Below are 22424 nucleotides of genomic sequence, written 5' to 3' on the forward strand. Positions count from 1 at the left end.
GGGCCGGGATACGGGGGGGGCACAGGGGGGGCACCGGGGGGCACCGGGGGGGCACCGGGGGGGGCCGGGATACGGGGGGGGCACCGGGGGGTGACAAACACTGGGGGGGGACCGGGGAGGGCACCCGGGACACCGGGGGGGGGCACCGGGGGGCACCGGGGGGCACCGGGGGGGGGTCCGGGACACGGGGGGGGCACCGGGGGGGGACACCAGGGGGGCACCGGGGGTCACCGGGGGGGGGGCGGGGGGGCACCGGGGGGGGTGACAAACACCGGGGGGGACCGGATATGGGGGGGCACCGGGGGGGGAGATGGGGGGTGACAAACACCGGGGGGGGCACCGGGATACGGGGGGGGCACCGGGGGTGACAAACACCGGAGGGGGGGACCGGGGGGGCAGCGGGGGGGCAGCGGGGGGGGTCCGGGATACGGGGGGGCAGCGGGGCGGGGACCGGGGGGGGGACCGGGGGGGACACCGGAAGGACACCGGGGGGGCACCCAGGGGGACACCGGGGGGCACCGGGGGGGTCCGGGACACGGGGGGGGCACCGGGGGAGGGACATGGGGGGGTGACAAACACCGGTGGGACACCGAGGGGGACATCGGGGGGGGCACGGGGGGGGACATCGAGGGGGGACAAACACCGGGGGGGCACCGGGGGGGCACCGGGGGGGGGACAAACACCGGGGGGGCACCGGGACACCCGGGGGGTGGGGGGTGGGGGTGCCAACGTGAGGACGGGGAGGTGACAAAGGGGGGGTGCCCCAAAGGTGTCCCCAGAGATGTCCCCAAAGTGTCCCCAAGGTGCCCCAGTGGTGTCCCCAGGGTGCCCCAAAGGTGCCCCAGAGTTGCCCCACAGGTGCCCCAAAGGTGTCTCCAACGGTGACCCCAAGGTGCCCCACAGGTGCCGCAGCGGTTGTCCCCAAAGGTGCCCCAAAGGTGCCCCACAGGTGTCCCCCCCAAGGTGCCCCAGCGGTGTCCCCAAGGTGCCCAGGGTGCCCCAAAGGTGCCCCACAGGTGCCTTAAAGGTGTCCCAAAGTTGCCCCAAAGGTGCCCCACAGGTGCCCCAGGGTGCCCCAGGGTGCTCAGGGTGCCCACAGGTGCCCCAGGGTACCCAGGGTGCCCCAGGGTGCCCCACAGGTGCCCCAAAGTTGCCCCACAGGTGCCCCACAGGTGCCCCAGGGTGCTCAGGGTGCCCCACAGGTGGCCCAGGGTGCCCCACAGGTGCCCAAAGGTGCCCCACAGGTGCCCCACAGGTGCCCCAGGGTACCCAGGGTGCCCCAGGGTGCCCCACAGGTGCCCCAAAGTTGCCCCACAGGTACCCCAGGGTGCCCCAAAGTTGCCCCAAAGGTGCCCCAGGGTGCCCCAAAGGTGCCCCACAGGTACCCCAAAGTTGCCCCACAGGTGCCCCACAGGTGCCCCAAAGGTGCCCCACAGGTGCCCCAAAGTTGCCCCCCAGGTGCCCCAGGGTGCCCCAAAGGTTCCCCAGGGTGCCCCACAGGTGCCCCACAGGTGCCCCAGGGTGCCCCACAGGTGCCCAGGGTGCCCAGGGTGCCCCACAGGTGCCCCACAGGTGCCCCACAGGTGCCCAGGGTGACCCCGGTGCCCCCCCCGGCAGAGCCGTGCCCCCCGGGATTCCAGCGCCGCAACGGCTCCTGCGAGGGTGAGCGCCCCCAATTCCCGACGTTTTGGGGATCGCTCCGGGATGGAGCCCGGATTTTGGGGGGATTTGGGGGGATTTTGGGGGGGATTTTGGGGGGATTTGGGGGGATTTGGGGGATTTTGGGGGGATTTGGGGGGATTTTGGGGGGGATTTGGAGGGATTTTGGGGGGATTTTGGGGGGATTTGGGGGATTTTGGGGGGATTTTGGGGGGGATTTTGGGGGGGATTTTGGGGGGATTTTGGGGGGATTTGGGGGGGATTTTGGGGGGGATTTTGGGGGGATTTGGGGGGGATTTGGGGGGGATTTGGGGGGGATTTGGGGGGGATTTTGGGGGGATTTTGGGGGGATTTGGGGGAATTTTGGGGGGGGATTTTGGGGGATTTTGGGGGGGATTTTGGGGGGATTTTGGGGGGGATTTTGGGGGGATTTTGGGGGGGATTTGGTGGGATTTTGGGGGGATTTTGGGGGATTTTGGGGGGGATTTTGGGGGGATTTTGGGGGGGCTTTGGGGGGATTTTGGGGGGGTTTTGGGGGATTTTGGGGGGGATTTTGGGGGGGATTTGGGGGGATTTTGGGGGGGATTTTGGGGGGATGGGTCCCGACCTCCCCTCCCCTCTTCTGGTCCCCTCGCCCCCCAGACGTGGACGAGTGCCAGGAGGGGACCCTGTGCCAGCACGGGCTCTGCACCAACACCCGCGGCGGCTTCGCCTGCCTGTGCCCGCCGGGCTTCCTGCTGGACTCGTCCCGCTCCAGCTGCATCTGTGAGCCCAGTTTGGGGCCATTTCTGCGGGTTTTGGGGCATTTCTGGGGGTTTTTGCGGTTATTTGTGGGGTTGTTTGGGGGATTTGGAGTGGTGGGAGTGGGATTGGGGCTGGGATTCCTGCTGGACTCGTCCCGCTCCAGCTGCATCTGTGAGCCCAGTTTGGGGCCATTTCTGGGGGTTTTGGGGCATTTCTGGGGGTTTTTGCGGTTATTTGTGGGGTTGTTTGGGGGATTTGGAGTGGTGGGAGTGGGATTGGGGCTGGGATTCCTGCTGGACTCGTCCTGCTCCAGCTGCATCTGTGAGCCGAGTTTGGGGTCATTTCTGGGGGTTTGGGGGCATTTCTGGGATTTTTTTGGGTTATTTGGGGGATTTGGCGGTTTGGGAATGGGATGGGCCAAACTGGGATAAACTGGGCCAAACTGGGATGAACTGGGAGGGCTCCAGGCGCTCACCAGGTGCCTCCCCCACCCCAAAAACCTCCCCCAAATGCTCTGGGGGGGCCCCAATTCCACCCGGTGCGGGAGGGGCGGGGCCGCGCTGGGCTGGGATAGGACGGACTGGGCTGAACTGGGATGAACTGGGATGAACTGGGATGAACTGGGAGGGCTCCAGGCGCTCACCAGGTGCCTCCCCCACCCCAAAAACCTCCCCCAAATGCTCTGGGGGGGCCCCAATTCCACCCGGTCCGGGAGGGGCGGGGCGGCGCTGGGCTGGGATAGGACGGACTGGGGCTGAACTGGGACGGACTGGGATAAACTGGGCCAAACTGGGCCAAACTGGGATGAACTGGGAGGGCTCCAGGCGCTCACCAGGTGCCCCCCCAGCCCAGCAGGTGCCATCAGAACCCCGAGGGGGGGCCCCAATTCCACCCGGTCCGGGAGGGGCGGGGCGGCGCTGGGCTGGGATAGGACGGACTGGGATAAACTGGGCCAAACTGGGATAAACTGGGCCGAACTGGGAGGGCTCCAGGCGCTCACCAGGTGCCCCCCCAGCCCAGCAGGTGCCATCAGAACCCCGAGGGGGGGCCCCAATTCCACCCGGTCCGGGAGGGGCGGGGCCGCGCTGGGCTGGGATAGGACGGACTGGGCTGAACTGGGATGAACTGGGATGAACTGGGATGAACTGGGAGGGCTCCAGGCGCTCACCAGGTGCCTCCCCCACCCCAAAAACCTCCCCCAAATGCTCTGGGGGGGCCCCAATTCCACCCGGTCCGGGAGGGGCGGGGCGGCGCTGGGCTGGGATAGGACGGGCTGGGGCTGAACTGGGACGGACTGGGATAAACTGGGATAAACTGGGCCAAACTGGGATGAACTGGGAGGGCTCCAGGCGCTCACCAGGTGCCTCCCCCACCCCAAAAACCTCCCCCAAATGCTCTGCGGGGGCCCCAATTCCACCCGGTCCGGGCGGGGCCGGGCCGCGCTGGGCTGGGATAGGACGGGCTGGGGCTGCACTGGGCCAAACTGGGCCGAACTGGGCCAAACTGGGAGGGCTCCAGGCGCTCACCAGGTGCCCCCCCAGCCCAGCAGGTGCTGTCCGAGGCCCGCGGGCCGTGTTTCCGGCTGCTGCGGGAGGGGGGGGGCTGCGCGCTGCCCACCCTGCGCAACATCACCCGCCAGGTTTGCTGCTGCAGCCGCGTGGGCAAAGCCTGGGGGGGCTCCTGCCTGCTCTGCCCCCCCTTCGGATCCGGTGAGACCCCCCCTCAATTGATGGGGGTGGGGGGGGGGGAACCCCCTCCCCAGACCCGGAATCGGGGGAAAAAAATCCGGGGGTTTGGGGAGCGAAAAAAACCCCGAAATTCCACCCAAAAGCCCCGCCTGGGTCGCCCCGCAGAAGTCCTGGGATCCTCCCCCGCCGCAAAAAATGAAAAATTCCGGGGTTTTCCCAAATTTTTGGGACCATCCCGAAATTCCTGGGAGCCCTCCCCAGTTTGGGGGAAAAAAATCCGGTGTTTGGGATCCCAAAAAACCCCGAAATTCCACCCAAAAATCCGCCTGGGTCGCCCCGCAGAAGTCCTGGGATCCCCCCCCTCCACCCCAAAAAATTAAAAATTTCTCGGTTATTCCAAATTTTTGGGACCGCCCCCAATTTGGGGAGACCACCCCCCCAAAAAAAAAAAAAAAATTCTGGGACTTGGGGATCCCAAAAAACCCGAAATTCCACCCAAAAATCCGCCCCGATTTCTCCAAAATTCCTGGGATCCCCCCCAAAATTCCCGGGACCCCTCCCCAAATCCCGGGACCCCTCCCCAAATCCCGGGACCCCTCCCCAAATTTTTGGGACACTCCCCAAATTCTCGGGACCCCTCCCCAAATTTTTGGGACACTCCCAAATTCCTGGGACCCCTCCTCGATTCCCGGGACCCCTTCCAAATTCCTGGGACCCCTCCCCAAATTCCCAGTTCCCCCCCCAAATTTCTGGGACCCCTCCCCAAATCCTCGGACCCCTCCCCAAATCCTGGGACCCCTCCCCAAATTTTTGGGACACTCCCCAAATTCTCGGGACCCCTCCCCAAATTTTTGGGACCCCTCCCCAAAATTCCTGGGACCCCTCCCCAAAATTCCCGGGACCCCTCCCCAAATTCACAGATCCCCCCCCAAATTTCTGGGACCCTTCCCCAAATTCCTGGGGATCCTTCCCCAAATTCCCAGACCCCTCCCCAAATTTCTGGGATCCCTCCCCAAATCCTGGGACCCCTCCCCAAATCCTGGGACCCCTCCCCAAATTTTTGGGACACTCCCAAATTCCTGGGACCCCTCCTCGATTCCCGGGACCCCTTCCAAATTCCTGGGACCCCTCCCCAAATTCCCAGTTCCCCCCCCAAATTTCTGGGACCCCTCCCCAAATCCTCGGACCCCTCCCCAAATCCTGGGACCCCTCCCCAAATTTTTGGGACACTCCCCAAATTCTCGGGACCCCTCCCCAAATTTTTGGGACCCCTCCCCAAAATTCCTGGGACCCCTCCCCAAAATTCCCGGGACCCCTCCCCAAATTCACAGATCCCCCCCCAAATTTCTGGGACCCTTCCCCAAATTCCTGGGGATCCTTCCCCAAATTCCCAGACCCCTCCCCAAATTTCTGGGATCCCTCCCCAAATCCTGGGACCCCTCCCCAAATCCTGGGACCCCTCCCCAAATTTTTGGGACACTCCCAAATTCCTGGGACCCCTCCCCGATTCCCGGGACCCCTTCCAAATTCCTGGGACCCCTCCCCAAATTCCCAGTTCCCCCCCCAAATTTCTGGGACCCCTCCCCAAATTCCCGGGACCCCTCCCCATATTTTTGGGACCCCTCCCCCGATTCCCGGGACACTCCCAAATTTCCGGACTCCTCCCCAAATCCCGGGACCCCTCCCCAAATTCTGGGACCCCTCCCCCAAATCCTGGGACCCCTCCCCAAATTCTGGGACCCCTCCCCAAATTCCCGCCCCCCCCAGACTCTCCCCCCCCCCTTTCCTGACCAATTCTGCCTCGGGCTGCAAATTTTGGGGTGTCCCCCCCCCAATTCCGACCCCGCCGACCCAAATCCCGACCCCCCCCAATTCCTGGGACCCCTCCCCAAATTTCTGGCCACCCCCAGCCCCATTTTTGCCCCCTCCCCCCCCCTCCTTTCCCAGCCGATTTTACCCCCGGGGCGTAAATTTTGGGGTGTGTCCCCCCCCAAATCCGACCCCCCCGACCCAAATCCGACCCCCCCGACCCAATTCTGACCCCCCCGACCCAATTCTGACCCCCCCCACCCCAAAAAAAGAGGGGTTCAAGGAGATCTGCCCGGCGGGGCCCGGCTACCACTACTCGCCCTCGGACCTGCGCATCAACACCCAATTCCTGGGCCAGGACGTGACCGGGGTCCCGCTGGGCCCCCCCCGCGCCCCCCCGACCGCCTGTGAGCCCCCCAAAACCCCCGCGGACCCCCCGGAACCCCCCCTGAGCCCCCCCGAAACCCCTGGTGGCCCTAAAGCTCCTTAAACCTCCTTAAACAGCCCCAAAATGCCCCTAAACGCCACTAAATCGCCCAAAATTCCCCTAAACCCCGCCTAAATCCCCCTAAACTTGAGCTAAAACCCCCCTGAACCCCCCCAAAACATCCCCAAAACCCCCCCTGAACCCCCTGAAATCCCTGGTGGCCCTAAAGCTCCTTAAAGCTCCTTAAACAGCCCCAAAACGCCCCTAAACGCCACTAAATCGCCCAAAATTCCCCTAAACCCCGCCTAAATCCCCCTAAACTTGAGCTAAAACCCCCCTGAACCCCCCCAAAACATCCCCAAAACCCCCTCTGAACCCCCTGAAATCCCTGGTGGCCCTAAAGCCCCCTAAAGCTCCTTAAACAGCCCCAAAACGCCTCTAAACGCCACTAAATCGCCCAAAATTCCCCTAAACCCCGCCTAAATCCCACTAAACTTGAGCTAAAACCCCCCTGAACCTCCTTAAACAGCCCCAAAACGCCCAAAATTCCCCTAAACCCCGCCTAAATCCCACTAAACTTGAGCTAAAACCCCCCTGAACCCCCCCAAAGCCCCCTCTGAACCCCCTGAAATCCCTGGTGGCCCTAAAGCTCCTTAAACTGCCCCAAAACGCCTCTAAACTCCCCCAAACCCCGCCTAAATCCCCAAATCCCCTCTAAACCCCCTTAAACCTCCCCCAACCCCCCCAAATCCCCTCTAAAGCCCCTCCTAAACCCCCAAATCCCCCCAAATCCCTCCTAAAACCCCTCCTAAACCCCCCAACCCCCCCAAATCCCCTCTAAAACCCCTCCTAAACCCCCAAATTCCCCACCAAATCCCCTCTAAAACCCCTCCTAAACCCCCCAACCCCCCCAAATCCCCTCTAAAACCCCTCCTAAACCCCCAAATTCCCCCCAAAACCCCTCCTAAACCCCCAAATCCCCTCTAAACCCCTCCTAAACCCCCAAATTCCCCCCCAAATCCCTCTAAGACCCCTCCTAAACCCCCAAATTCCCCCCCCAATCCCCTCTAAAACCCCTCCTAAGCCCCCAAATTTCCCCAAATCTGACCCTCCCCCACCTCTCCCCCCCCCCCCCAGCCCCGGAGCCCCCCCAGTTCGGGACCCCCCGGCCCCCCCCGCCGCCCCCCCCCGGCCCCGAGGTCATCGTGGTGCCCCGGCCCAGCCCCGATTTTGGGGGGGCCCTGCCCACCCTGCCCCCCCCGGAGCCAGGTAAGGAGGGGATTTTGGGGGATTTTGGGGGGATTTTGGGGGGATTTTGGGGGATTTGGGGGGGATTTGGGGAGTTTGGGTTGGTTTTAGGGGAATTTAGGGGGGTTTGGGGGGGTCCTAGAGGGTCCTGGGGGGAACTAGCGGGGGGGAGGGGGGTTTTGGGAGATCCGTATCCCAATTCCCGACCCCCGAATTCCCAAATCCCCATCCCAAATTGCCCAAAATCCCCCGAATTCCCCCCAAATCTCCCCGCAGTGTCCCCGTGCCAGCAGAACCCCAGCGCTTATGAGGGGAGGGGTCTTGGGGGGAGTTTTGGGGTCCTGGAGGGGTTTTGGGGCTCTTAGGGAGGGGTTTGGGGGGGTCCTGGTCCGTGTCTCTGTCCCTTATCCCAAATCCCGATCCCAAATTGCCCAAAATCCCCCGAATTCCCCCCAAATCTCCCCGCAGTGTCCCCGTGCCAGCGGGACCCCAGCGCTTATGAGGGGAGGGGTCTTGGGGGGAGTTTTGGGGTCCTGGAGGGGTTTTGGGGCTCTTAGGGGGGGTCCTGGTCCGTGTCCGTGTCCCTTATCCCAAATCCCGATCCCAAATTGCCCAAAATCCTCCGAATTCCCCCCAAATCTCCCCGCAGTGTCCCCGTGCCAGCGGGACCCCGCCGTGTGCGGCCCCGGGCGCTGCGTGCCCCGGGGGGGAGGGGGCTACACCTGCCTGTGCCGGGGGGGCTTCTGGCTCAGCCCCCAGGGCACCCATTGCGTGGGTGAGTGGGGAGGGGGCTCCGGGGGGGGATTTTGGGGGGTTTTAGGGTCTTTAAAGGGGTCCTGGGGAGGATTTGGGGGGGTTTTGGGGGGTTCAAAGTGGTTTTGGGGGGATTTGGGGCAGTTTTGGGGGGGTTCAAAGGGGTCCTGGGGGCACCCATTGCGTGGGTGAGTGGGGAGGGGGCTCCGGGGGGGGATTTTGGGGGGTTTTAGGGTCTTTAAAGGGGTCCTGGGGAGGATTTGGGGGGGTTTTGGGGGGTTCAAAGTGGTTTTGGGGGGATTTGGGGGAGTTTTGGGGGGGTTCAAAGGGGTCCTGGGGGCACCCATTGCGTGGGTGAGTGGGGAGGGGGCTCCGGGGGGGATTTTGGGGGGTTTTAGGGTCTTTAAAGGGGTCCTGGGGAGGATTTTGGGGGATTTTGGGGGGTTCAAAGGGGTTTTGGGGGAAATTTGGGGGGATTTGGGGCAGTTTTGGGGGGGTTCAAAGGGGTCCTGGGGGCACCCATTGTGTGGGTGAGTGGGAAGGGGGCTCCGGGGGGGATTTTGGGGGGTTTTAGGGTCTTTAAAGGGATCCTGGGGGGAATTTGGGGGGGATTTAGGGGAGTTTTGGGAGGTTCAACGGGGTTTTGAGGGGGATTTGGGGCAGTTTTGGGGGGGTTCAAAGGGGTCCTGGGGGCACCCATTGCGTGGGTGAGTGGGGAGGGGGCTCCGGGGGGGATTTTGGGGGGGGTTTTAGGGTCTTTAAAGGGGTCCTGGGGGGAATTTGGGGGGGATTTGGGGGAATTTGGGGGAGTTCAAAGGAGTTTTGGGGGAATTTGGGGGGGTTCAAAGGGGTCCTGGGGGCACCCATTGCGTGGGTGAGTGGGGAGGGGGCTCCGGGGGGGATTTTGGGGGGTTTTAGGGTCTTTAAAGGGGTCCTGGGGAGGATTTGGGGGGGTTTTGGGGGGTTCAAAGGGGTTTTGGGGGAAATTTGGGGGGATTTGGGGCAGTTTTGGGGGAGTTCAAAGGGGTCCTGGGGGCACCCATTGCGTGGGTGAGTGGGGAGGGGGCTCCGGGGGGGGATTTTGGGGGGGTTTTAGGGTCTTTAAAGGGGTCCTGGGGAGGATTTGGGGGGGTTTTGGGGGGTTCAAAGTGGTTTTGGGGGGATTTGGGGGGGATTTGGGGGAGTTTTGGGGGGTTCAAAGGGGTTTTGGGGGGGATTTGGGGGAGTTTTGGGGGGGTTCAAAGGGGTCCTGGGGGCACCCATTGTGTGGGTGAGTGGGGAGGGGGCTCCGGGGGGGGATTTTGGGGGGGTTTTAGGGTCTTTAAAGGGCTCCTGGGGTAGATTTGGGGGGGTTTTGGGGGAATTTGGGGGAATTTGGGGGAGTTTTGGGGGGGTTCAAAGGGGTCCTGGGGGCACCCATTGTGTGGGTGAGTGGGGAGGGGGCTCTGGGGGGGATTTTGGGGGGTTTTAGGGTCTTTAAAGGGGTCCTGGGGGGAATTTGGGGGGGATTTAGGGGAGTTTTGGGGGGTTCAAAGGGGTTTTGAGGGGGATTTGGGGCAGTTTTGGGGGGGCTCAAAGGGGACCTGGGGGCACCCATTGCGTGGGTGAGTGGGGAGGGGGCTCCGGGGGGGATTTTGGGGGGTTTTAGGGTCTTTAAAGGGGTCCTGGGGGTGTTTAAAGGGTGTTTAAGGGGGTTTAAAGCCCACCTGGGCACACCTGGGCACACCTGGGCACACCTGTGGCCCCCCCAAACCCGGCGGGCACCGAGCGCCGAGGTCAGGGGGAGCCCAAAAATTCACCTGGGCACCGCCGGGCACAGCCCGAGCCCCACCTGTGGCCCTCGGAGCCCCGCCGGAGCTCACCTGTGCCCACCTGTGGCCCTCGGAGCCCCGCCGGGGCTCACCTGTGCCCACCTGTGCCCACCCCCCAGACATCGACGAGTGCCGCCAGGTGCCCCCGCCCTGCTCGCCGGGGCGCTGCGAGAATTCCGTGGGCAGCTTCCGGTGCCTCTGCGGGCCCGGCTTCACCTCCGAGCCAGCGGGCACCGAGTGCCGAGGTCAGCGCCACACCTGGGCACACCTGGGCACACCTGGGCACCATCCGAACCTCACCTGGGCACACGTGGGCACACCTGGGCACACCTGGGCACAACCCAAACCTCACCTGGGCACACCTGGGCACACCTGGGCACACCTGGGCACCATCCAAACCTCACCTGGGCACACCTGGGCACACCTGGGCACACCTGGGCACAACCCAAACCTCACCTGGGCACACCTGGGCACACCTGGGCACACCTGGGCACAACCCAAACCTCACCTGGGCACACCTGGGCACACCTGGGCACACCTGGGCACACCTGGGCACAACCCAAACCTCACCTGGGCACACCTGGGCACACCTGGGCACACCTGGGCACACCTGGGCACAACCCAAACCTCACCTGGGCACACCTGGGCACACCTGGGCACACCTGGGCACAACCCAAAGCTCACCTGGGCACACCTGGGCACAACCCAAACCTCACCTATGCCTCCCCAAACCCTATATGGGCACACCTGGTCACACCTGTAACCCCCCAAACCCCACCTGGGCACAACCCAAACTTCACCTGTGCCTCCCCAAACCCCACCTGGGCACACCTGTAACCCCCTGAACCCCACCTGAGCACACCTGGGCACAACCCAAACCTCACCTGTGCTTCCCCAAACCCTACCTGGGCACATCTGGGCACACCTGGGCACACCTGGGCACACCTCAAACCTCACCTGTGCCTCCCCAAACCCCACCTGGGCACACCTGGGCACACCTGGGCATACCTGTAACCCCCCAAACCCCACCTGGGCACACCTGGGCACACCTCAAACCTCACCTGTGCCTCCCCAAACCCCACCTGGGCACACCTGGGCACACATCAAACCTCACCTGTGCCTCCCCAAACCCCACCTGGGCACACCTGGGCACACCTGGGCACACCTGGGCATACCTGGGCACACCTGTAACCTCCCAAACCCCACCTGGGCACACCTGGGCACACATCAAACCTCACCTGTGCCTCCCCAAACCCTACCTGGGCACACCTGGGCACAACCCAAACCCTACCTGGGCACACCTGGGCACACCTGGGCACACCTGTAACCCCCCCAAACCCCACCTGTGCCCCCCCAGACGTGGACGAGTGCGCCCAGAGCCCCCCGCCCTGCGCCCACGGGCGCTGCGAGAACCGGCCCGGGGGCTACCAGTGCGTGTGCCCGGCGGGCTACCGGGGCTCCGGGGGTGACCAGCCCTGCCAGGGTGAGCGGGGGGCACCGGGGTGGGCGATGGGGAGGGGTCTCTGTGCCACTGGGGGCACTGGGAGGGGGTCTCTGGGGTCAGCGGTCCTTGGGGCCACCATGGTTTGGGGTCACCATGGTTTGGGGTCACCATGAGTTGGGGTCACCACGGTTTGGGGTCACCAAGGTTTGGGGTCACTGTTATGGGGTCACCCCCAACTTGGGGTCACCACTGTTATGGGGTCACCATGAGTTGGGGTCACCACGGTTTGGGGTCATGATGGGTTGGGGTCACCATGATTTGGGGTCACCATGAGTTGGGGTCACTACTGTTATGGGATCACCATGAGTTGGGGTCACCACGGTTTGGGGTCACCAGGAGTTGGGGTCACCATGAGTTGGGGTCACCATGAGTTGGGGTCACTGTTATGGGGTCACCACGGTTTGGGGTCACCACTGTTATGGGGTCACCACGGTTTGGGGTCACCATGACTTGGGGTCACTGTTATGGGGTCACCACAGTTTGGGGTCACCACGGTTTGGGGTCACCATGGTTTGGGGTAGCCATGAGTTGGGGTCACTGCTATGGGGTCACCCCCAACTTGGGGTCATCATTGTTATGGGGTCACCACGGTTTGGGGTTACCATGGTTTGGGGTCACCATGAGTTGGGGTCACCATGAGTTGGGGTCACTGTTATGGGGTCACCATGACTTGGGGTCACCACGGTTTGGGGTCACTGTTATGGGGTCACCACGGTTTGGGGTCACCACGGTTTGGGGTCACCACTGTTATGGGGTCACCACGGTTTGGGGTCACCATGAGTTGGGGTCACCATGGCTTGGGCTCACCATGAGTTGGGGTCACCACTGTTATGGGGTCACCATGACTTGGGGTCACCATGACTTGGGGTCACCACGGTTTGGGGTCACCATGAATTGGGGTCACCATTACAGGGTCACCATGAGTTGGGGTCACTGTTACGGGGTCACCATGACTTGGGGTTGCCATGAGTTGGGGTCACCATGACTTGGGGTCACTTTTATGGGGTCACCATGGTTTGGGGTCACCATGACTTGGGGTCGCCATGAGTTGGGGTCACCATGAGTTGGGGTCACCAGGGTTTGGGGTCACCATCAGTTGGGGTCACTGTTACGGGGTCACCATGAGTTGGGGTCACCATGGTTTGGGGTCACCATGACTTGGGGTCACCACGGTTTGGGGTCACCACGACTTGAGGTCACCATGACTTGGGGTCACTGTTATGGGGTCACCACGACTTGGGGTCACCATGACTTGGGGTCACCATGACTTGGGGTCACTGTTATGGGGTCACCACGACTTGGGGTCACCACTGTTATGGGGTCACCACAACTCGTGGTCACTCTGTTATGGGATCCCTGTGATTTGGGGTCCCGGGGTGGGTCCCCATGACTCGGGGTCCCCCCTTGATGTCCCCTGATGTCCCCTGATGTCCCCCGGTGTCCCCTCAGACATCGACGAGTGCGAGAACCACCTGGCGTGTCCCGGCCAGGAGTGCGTCAACACCCCGGGCTCCTTCCGGTGCCAGCCGTGCCCCGACGGCTTCCGCCTGCGACAGGGCCGCTGCGCAGGTACCCCCCGGGGCCACCCGGTGCCACCTCGGTGCCACCAGAGACACCCCCAGATGAGAGGTCACCACCCCATGGGGTCACCGTTCCATGAGGTCACCATGATTTGGGGTCATCGCTTCATGGGGTCACCATGATTTTGGGGGTCACCATCTTGGGGTCCCGTGAGAGGTCACCATGATTTTGGGGGTCACCATCTTGGGGTCCCGTGAGAGGTCACCATGATTTTGGGGGTCACCATCTTGGGGTCACCATAATTCGAGGTCACCATGATTTGGGGTCGTCGCTTCATGGGGTCACCATGATTTTGGGGGTCACCATCTTGGGGTCCTGTGAGAGGTCACCATGATTTTGGGGGTCACCATCTCGGGGTCCCATGAGAGGTCACGCCACGGGGTCCCCATAATTCGAGGTCACCATGATTTTGGGGTCATCGCTTCAGGGGGTCACCATGATTTTGGGGGTCACCATCTTGGGGTCCTGTGAGAGGTCATCATGATTTTGGGGGTCACCATCTTGGGGTCACCATAATTCAAGGTGACCACGCCACGGGGTCCCCATAATTCGAGGTCACCATGATTTGGGGTCATCGCTTCAGGGGGTCACCATGATTTTGGGGGTCACCATCTTGGGCTCACCATAATTCAAGGTCACCATGATTTTGGGGTCGTCGCTTCATGGAGGTCACCATGATTTTGGGGGTCACCATCTCGGGGTCCCATGAGAGGTCACGCCACGGGGTCCCCATAATTCAAGGTCACCATGATTTTGGGGTCATCGCTTCAGGGGGTCACCATGATTTTGGGGGTCACCATCTTGGGGTCCTGTGAGAGGTCACCATGATTTTGGGGGTCACCATCTTGGGGTCACCATAATTCAAGGTGACCACGCCACGGGGTCCCCATAATTCGAGGTCACCATGATTTGGGGTCATCACTTCATGGGGTCACCATGATTTTGGGGGTCACCATCTTGGGGTCCCATGAAAGGTCACCATGATTTTGGGGGCCACCATCTTGGGGTCACCATGATTTGGGGTCATCGCTTCATGGGGTCACCATGATTTTGAGGGTCACCGTCTTGGGGTCCCATGAGAGGTCACCACGCCACGGGGTCACCGTTCCATGAGGTCACCATGACTTGGAGGTCTTGGAGACCCCGTATCTCCTGTGGCCACCCCGCTATGGTGTCCCCATGACTCAGGGTGGCCACAGGTGACCCCCGATGTCCCCCCAGATGCAGACGGGTGCTTGGGGTCACCACAATTTGGGGTCACCACAACTTGGGGTCACCATGACCTCTGGTCACTCTGTTATGGGGTCACCACACCATGGGGGTCACCACAGCTTGGGTTCACCACAACTTGGGGTCACCATGACTTGGAGGTCTTGGAGACCCCATATCTCCTGTGGCCACCCCACTATGGTGTCCCCATGACTCAGGGTGGCCACAGGTGACCCCCGATGTCCCCCAGACATGGACAGGTGCTCGGGGTCACCACAATTTGGGGTCACCACAACTTGGGGTCACCACAACTTGGGGTCACCATGACTTGGAGGTCTTGGAGACCCCATATCTGCTGTGGCCACCCCGCTATGGTGTCCCCACAACTCAGGGTGGCCACAGGTGGCCCCTGATGTCCCCCCAGACGCAGATGGGTGCTTGGGGTCACCACAATTTGGGGTCACCATGACTTGGGGTCACCACAGCTTGGGTTCACCACAACTTGGGGTCACCACAACTTGGGGTCACCATGACTTGGAGGTCTTGGAGACCCCGTATCTCCTGTGGCCACCCCGCTATGGTGTCCCCATGACTTGGGGTGACCCCGGGTGTCCCCAAGTGACCCCCGATGTCCCCCCAGATGTAGACGAGTGCTCGGGGGGCTCCCCCTGCGCCCCCCACGGCCGCTGCCTCAACACCGCCGGCTCCTTCCGCTGCGAGTGCCACCGCGGCTACCGCGCCACGGCCGGCGCCACCGCCTGCCAGGGTGAGCGGGGACCCCCCCCCCCCACCCCCATCGGGGACAACCCGGCGGTGCCACCGCCCCATCCTTGGTGACGCCCTGGTGGCCCCACAGACGTCAACGAGTGCCTGGAGGGCGACTTCTGCTTCCCGCACGGCGAGTGCGTCAACACCGCCGGCTCCTTCCGCTGCCTCTGCGCCGACGGCTTCGCCGGCACCGCCGACGGCACCGCCTGCGCCGGTGAGGGGACAGCGGGGGACAGGGGGTGGCACCTCCTGGGGACACCCGAGGGCGTGGTGGAGGTCACGGGGGGCTCGGGGTTGTGGTGGTTTTTTGGGGAGGGGGTGGTTGGGGTTGTTGTCCTGGTGCTGGTGGTCCCGTGGTGGTCCCGGTGTCCCTGTCCTGGTGTTCCCGTCCCGGTGTCCTCGTGGTTGTCCCAGTTCTGGTGTCCCCGTCCCGGTCCCGGTGTCCCCAGGGTTGTCCCGGTCCCGGTGTCCCCGTGGTTGTCCCAGTTCTGGTGTCCCCGTCCCGGTCCCGGTGTCCCCAGGGTTGTCCCAGTTCTGGTGTCCCCATCCCAGTCCCAGTGTCCCCATCCCAGTCCCAGTGTCCCCGTGGTTGTCCCAGTTCTGGTGTCCCCGTCCCGGTCCCAGTGTCCCTGTCTCGATCCCAGTGTCCCCAGGGTTGTCCCAGTTCTGGTGTCCCCATCCCAGTCCCAGTGTCCCCATCCCAGTCCCAGTGTCCCCAGGGTTGTCCCAGTCCCGGTGTCTCTGTCCCAGTCCCAGTGTCCCAGTCCCAGTGTCCCCATCCCAGTCCCAGTGTCCCCAGGGTTGTCCCAGTCCCGGTGTCTCTGTCCCAGTCCCAGTGTCCCAGTCCCAGTGTCCCCATCCCAGTCCCAGTGTCCCCAGGGTTGTCCCAGTCCCGGTGTCTCTGTCCCAGTCCCAGTGTCCCAGTCCCGGTGTCCCCATGCCAGTCCCGGTGTCCCCAGGGTTGTCCCAGTTCTGGTGTCCCCATCCCAGTCCCAGTGTTCCCATCCCAGTCCCAGTGTCCCCAGGGTTGTCCCAGTCCCGGTGTCCCTGTCCCAGTCCCAGTGTCCCTGTGGTTGTCCCGGTGTCCCTGTCCCAGTGTCCCCATCCCAGTCCCAGGGTCCCCGTCCCAGTCCCACTGTCCCCAGGGTTGTCCCGGTGTCCCTGTCCCAGTTCCAGTGTCCCCATCCCAGTGTCCCTGTGGTTGTCCCGGTGTCCTCATCCCAGTCCCAGTGTCCCCAGCTCCATCCCAGTCCCGGTGTCCCCAGGGTTGTCCCAGTTCTGGTGCCTCCATCCCAGTCCCGGTGTCCCAGTCCCAGTGTCCCTGTGGTTGTCCCAGTTCTGGTGTCCCCATCCCTGTCCCAGTGTCCCCATGTCCATCCCAGTGTCCCCACGCCCATCCCAGTGCCCCCATGTCCATCCCAGTGTCCCCCTGTCCATCCCAGTGTCCCCATGTCCATCCCAGTCCCAGTGCCCCCATGTCCATCCCAGTGTCCCCAGTGTCCCCATGCCCATCCCAGTCCTGGTGTCCCCTGTCCATCCCAGTGTCCCCATGCCCATCCCAGTCCCAGTGTCCCCATGTCCACCCCAGTGTCCCCAGTGTTCCCATGTCCACCCCAGTGTCCCCAGTGTTCCCATGTCCATCCCAGTGTCCCCATGCCCATCCCAGTCCTGGTGTCCCCATGTCCATCCCAGTGTCCCCAGTGCCCCCATATACATCCCAGTTCCAGTGTCCCCATGCCCATCCCAGTGTCCCCAGTGTTCCCATGTCCATCCCAGTGTCCCCATGCCCATCCCAGTCCCAGTGTCCCCATGTCCATCCCAGTGCCCCCATGTCCATCCCAGTGTCCCCACGCCCATCCCAGTGCCCCCATGTCCATCCCAGTGTCCCCCTGTCCATCCCAGTGTCCCCATGTCCATCCCAGTCCCAGTGCCCCCATGCCCATCCCAGTGTCCCCAGTGTTCCCATGTCCATCCCAGTGTCCCCAGTGTTCCCATGTCCATCCCAGTGTCCCCATGCCCATCCCAGTCCCAGTGTCCCCATGCCCACCCCAGTGTCCCCAGTGTCCCCATGTCCACCCCAGTGTCCCCAGTGTTCCCATGTCCATCCCAGTGTCCCCATGCCCATCCCAGTCCTGGTGTCCCCATGCCCATCCCAGTGTCCCCAGTGTTCCCATGTCCACCCCAGTGTCCCCAGTGTTCCCATGTCCATCCCAGTGTCCCCATGCCCATCCCAGTCCTGGTGTCCCCATGTCCATCCCAGTGTCCCCAGTGCCCCCATATACATCCCAGTTCCAGTGTCCCCATGCCCATCCCAGTGTCCCCAGTGTTCCCATGTCCATCCCAGTGTCCCCATGCCCATCCCAGTCCTGGTGTCCCCATGCCCATCCCAGTGTCCCCAGTGTTCCCATGTCCATCCCAGTGTCCCCAGTGCCCCCATATACATCCCAGTTCCAGTGTCCCCATGCCCATCCCAGTGTCCCCAGTGTTCCCATGTCCATCCCAGTGTCCCCATGCCCATCCCAGTCCCAGTGTCCCCATGCCCATCCCAGTGTCCCCAGTGTTCCCATATCCATCCCAGTGTCCCCATGCCCATCCCAGTCCCGGTGTCCCCCTGTCCATCCCAGTGTCCCCATGTCCATCCCAGTGTCCCCATGCCCCTCCCAGTGTCCCCATGCCCATCCCAGTGTCCCCATGTCCACCCCAGTGTCCCCAGTGTCCCTATGTCCATCCCAGTGTCCCCATGCCCATCCCAATCCTGGTGTCCCCCTGTCCATCCCAGACGTGGACGAGTGCCAGCGCGGGGACGTCTGCGCCGGCGGCCGCTGCCTCAACACCGACGGCTCCTTCCAGTGCCAGTGTCCGGCCGGCTTCCGCACGGACGATGCCAAGGCCGAGTGCCAGGGTGAGGGGACGGCCGGGAATGGGGCGGGATGGGGTCACTCGGAATGTCCGGAGCCTCTGGAATGGGTCCGGAGGGTCCGGTGTGAGGGGATGGCCGGGATTGGGGCGGGATGGGGTCACTCGGAGCCCCTGGAATGGGTCTGGAGGGTCCGGTGTGAGGGGATGGCCGGGAATGGGGTGGGATGGGGTCACTCGGAGCCTCTGGAATGGGACCGGCCGTGTCTGTTGTGAGGGGATGGCCGGGAATGGGGCGGGATGGGGTCACTCGGAGCCCCTGGAATGGGACCGGAGGGTCCGGTGTGAGGGGATGGCCGGGATTGGGGTGGGATGGGGTCACTCGGAGCCTCTGGAATGGGACCGGAGGGTCCGGTGTGAGGGGATGGCCGGGAATGGGGCAGGACGGGGTCACTCGGAATGTCCGGAGCCTCTGGAATGGGTCCGGAGGGTCCGGTGTGAGGGGATGGCCGTGATTGGGGTGGGATGGGGTCACTCGGAGCCTCTGGAATGGGTCCGGCCGTGTCCGGTGTGAGGGGATGGCCGGGAATGGGGTGGGACGGGGTCACTCGGAGCCTCTGGAATGGGACCGGAGGGTCCAGTGTGTGGGGATGGACGGGAATGGGTCCGGAGGGTCCGGTGTGAGGGGATGGCCGGGATTGGGGTGGGACGGGGTCACTCGGAGCCTCTGGGATGGGTCCGGCCGTGTCCGGTGTGAGGGGATGGCCGGGAATGGGGTGGGATGGGGTCACTTGGAGCCTCTGGAATGGGTCCGGAGGGTCCGGTGTGAGGGGATGGCCGGGATTGGGGTGGGACGGGGTCACTCGGAGCCCCTGGAATGGGTCCGGCCGTGTCCGGTTTGAGGGGATGGCCGGGAATGGGGCAGGATGGGGTCACTCGGAGCCTCTGGAATGGGTCCGGCCGTGTCCGGTGTGAGGGGATGGCCGGGAATGGGGCAGGATGGGGATGTCCGGAGCCTCTGGGATGGGACCGGAGGGTCCGGTGTGAGGGGATGGCCGGGATTGGGGTGGGATGGGGTCACTCGGAGCCTCTGGAATGGGTCCGGCCGTGTCCGGTTTGAGGGGATGGCCGGGATTGGGGTGGGACGGGGTCGCTCGGAGTGTCCGGACTCTGGGATGGGTCCGGCCGTGTCCGGTGTGAGGGGATGGCCGGGAATTGGGTGGGATGGGGTCACTCGGAATGTCCAGAGCCTCTGGGATGGGTCCAGCCGTGTCCGGTGTGAGGGGATGGCCGGGATTGGGGTGGGACGGGGTCGCTCGGAGTGTCCAGACTCTGGGATGGGTCCGGAGGCTCCGGCCGTGCCCGCAGACGTGGACGAGTGCCAGGAGTACGGGGCCGGGCTCTGCGGGGCCCAGCGGTGCGAGAACATTCCCGGCTCCTATCGCTGCGTTCCCGAGTGCCAGCCGGGATTCCGGCCCGGCCACGGCGGCGACTGCGTCGGTGAGGGACGGGGATTCGGGAATTTGGGAATTTGGGATATGGGGATATGGGATTTGGGATATGGGGATATTGGGAAGTTGGGAATTTCGGATTGGGATATGGGGATTTGGGGATTTGGGATTTGGGGAATTTGGGAATTTGGGAGTTTGGGAATTTGGGATTGGGATATGGGATTGGGATATGGGATATGGGGATATGGGGATATGGAATTTGGGAATTTGGGATTGGGATGGGGATATGGGGATATGGGATATGGGGATATGGGGATACGGGGATACGGGGATATGGAATTTGGGAATTTGGGATTGGCATATGGGATATGGGGAATTTGGGTTTGGGATATGGGTATATGGGGATATGGGGATTTGGGAATTTGGGAATTTGGGAATTTGGGTTTGGGATGGGGATATGGGATATGGGATATGGGATATGGGATATGGGGATATGGGGATATGGGAACTGGGATTGGAATATGGGAACTGGGATGGGAATGGGGCTATTGGGATTGGGATGGAAATGGGGCCATGGGGAGTGGGATGGGAATGGGGATATGGGGATGTGGGGACTGGGAGACCGGGATGGGAACGGAGACACGGGAATTGGGATGGGCACAGGGATCAGGGTGGTCTGGGGGCTGCTCCCAGCCTGGAGCCAGGGGTTCCCGGTGTCCCCATCCCGATGTCCCCATCCCAATATCCCCATCCCAATATCCCCATCCCGATGTCCCCATCCCGATATCCCCATCCCAATGTCCCCATCCCAATGTCCCCATCCTGATGTCCCCATCCCAATGTCCCCATCCCAATGTCCCCATCCCGATGTCCCCATCCCGATATCCCCATCCCAATGTCCCCATCCCAATGTCCCCATCCTGATGTCCCCATCCCAATGTCCCCATCCCAATGTCCCCATCCCGATGTCCCCATCCCAATGTCCCCATCCCAATGTCCCCATCCCGATATCCCCATCCCGATGTCCCCATCCCGCTGTCCCCATCCCAATGTCCCCATCCCAATGTCCCCATCCCGATATCCCCATCCCAATGTCCCCATCCCGGTGTCCCCATCCCGCTGTCCCCATCCCGATATCCCCATCCCAATATCCCCATCCCGGTGTCCCCATCCCAATGTCCCCATCCCGCTGTGTCCCCATCCCAATATCCCCATCCCAATGTCCCCATCCCAACGTCCCCATCCCGATGTCCCCATCCCAATGTCCCCATCCCAACGTCCCCATCCCGCTGTGTCCCCATCCCAATGTCCCCATCCCAATATCCCCATCCCAATGTCCCCATCCCAATGTCCCCATCCCAATATCCCCATCCCAATGTCCCCATCCCACAGTGTCCCCATCCCGATATCCCCATCCCAATGTCCCCATCCCAATGTCCCCATCCCAATGTCCCCATCCCGGTGTCCCCATCCTGGTGTCCCCATCCCAATATCCCCATCCCGGTGTCCCCATCCCGATGTCCCCATCCCAATATCCCCATCCCAATGTCCCCATCCTGGTGTCCCCATCCCAACGTCCCCATCCCGGTGTCCCCATCCCAATATCCCCATCCCAATATCCCCATCCCGCTGTCCCCATCCCAATGTCCCCATCCCGCTGTGTCCCCATCCCAATATCCCCATCCCAATGTCCCCATCCCAATATCCCCATCCCAATGTCCCCATCCCAACGTCCCCATCCCGATGTCCCCATCCCAATGTCCCCATCCCAACGTCCCCATCCCGCTGTGTCCCCATCCCAATGTCCCCATCCCAATATCCCCATCCCAATGTCCCCATCCCAATGTCCCCATCCCAATGTCCCCATCCCGGTGTCCCCATCCTGGTGTCCCCATCCCAATATCCCCATCCCGGTGTCCCCATCCCGATGTCCCCATCCCAATATCCCCATCCCAATGTCCCCATCCTGGTGTCCCCATCCCAACGTCCCCATCCTGATGTCCCCATCCCAATATCCCCATCCCAGTGTCCCCATCCCAATGTCCCCATCCCGGTGTCCCCATCCCAATATCCCCATCCCAATATCCCCATCCCAATGTCCCCATCCCGGTGTCCCCATCCCGGTGTCCCCATCCCAATATCCCCATCCCAATGTCCCCATCCCGGTGTCCCCATCCCGATATCCCCATCCCAATATCCCCATCCCAGCGTCCCCATCCCGGTGTCCCCATCCCGATGTCCCCATCCCAATATCCCCATCCCAATATCCCCATCCCAGTGTCCCCATCCCGGTGTCCCCATCCCGATGTCCCCATCCCAACGTCCTCATCCCAACGTCCCCATCCCGGTGTCCCCATCCCGATGTCCCCATCCCAATATCCCCATCCCAATATCCCCATCCCAGTGTCCCCATCCCAATGTCCCCATCCCAATATCCCCATCCCGATGTCCCCATCCCAACGTCCCCATCCCGGTGCCCGCAGATGTGGACGAGTGCCAGGAGTACGGGGCCGGGCTCTGCGGGGCCCAGCGGTGCGAGAACATTCCCGGCTCCTATCGCTGCGTTCCCGAGTGCCAGCCGGGATTCCGGCCCGGCCACGGCGGCGACTGCGTCGGTGAGGGACGGCGATTCGGGAATTTGGGAATTTGGGATTTGGGATATGGGGATTTGGGGATTTGGGATATGGGATATGGGGATTTGGGGATTTGGGATATGGGATTATGGGGATTGATCCCGAGTGCCAGCCGGGATTCAGGCCCGGCCATGGCGGCGACTGCGTCGGTGAGGGACGGGGATTTGGGAATTTGGGAATTTGGGAATTTGGGATGGGGATTTGGGGATTTGGGATATGGGATGGGGATATGGGGATATGGGATATGGGGATTTGGGATATGGGATATGGGGTTATGGGGATT

At 62.9% G+C, this 22424-nt stretch overlaps 1 protein-coding gene across 1 annotated transcript in view; it reads left to right on the top strand.

Annotated features, from left to right (window-relative positions):
- LOC138100449 (latent-transforming growth factor beta-binding protein 4-like) overlaps positions 1 to 22424 on the top strand; it is a 51136-nt gene that overhangs the window by 8653 nt on the left and 20059 nt on the right. Inside the window, exons 4-16 of the mRNA XM_068998289.1 lie at positions 1584 to 1662; positions 2302 to 2424; positions 3945 to 4112; positions 6173 to 6307; positions 7465 to 7596; positions 8225 to 8350; positions 11497 to 11622; positions 13093 to 13212; positions 15074 to 15199; positions 15290 to 15415; positions 17981 to 18103; positions 19426 to 19557; positions 21992 to 22123. Of these exons, the coding sequence (XP_068854390.1) occupies positions 1584 to 1662; positions 2302 to 2424; positions 3945 to 4112; positions 6173 to 6307; positions 7465 to 7596; positions 8225 to 8350; positions 11497 to 11622; positions 13093 to 13212; positions 15074 to 15199; positions 15290 to 15415; positions 17981 to 18103; positions 19426 to 19557; positions 21992 to 22123 (1648 nt within the window). The remainder of the gene's footprint in view (positions 1 to 1583; positions 1663 to 2301; positions 2425 to 3944; positions 4113 to 6172; positions 6308 to 7464; positions 7597 to 8224; positions 8351 to 11496; positions 11623 to 13092; positions 13213 to 15073; positions 15200 to 15289; positions 15416 to 17980; positions 18104 to 19425; positions 19558 to 21991; positions 22124 to 22424) is intronic.

This window comes from Aphelocoma coerulescens, chromosome 34 (genome assembly GCF_041296385.1).
Source record: "Aphelocoma coerulescens isolate FSJ_1873_10779 chromosome 34, UR_Acoe_1.0, whole genome shotgun sequence".
Lineage (NCBI taxonomy): Eukaryota > Metazoa > Chordata > Aves > Passeriformes > Corvidae > Aphelocoma > Aphelocoma coerulescens.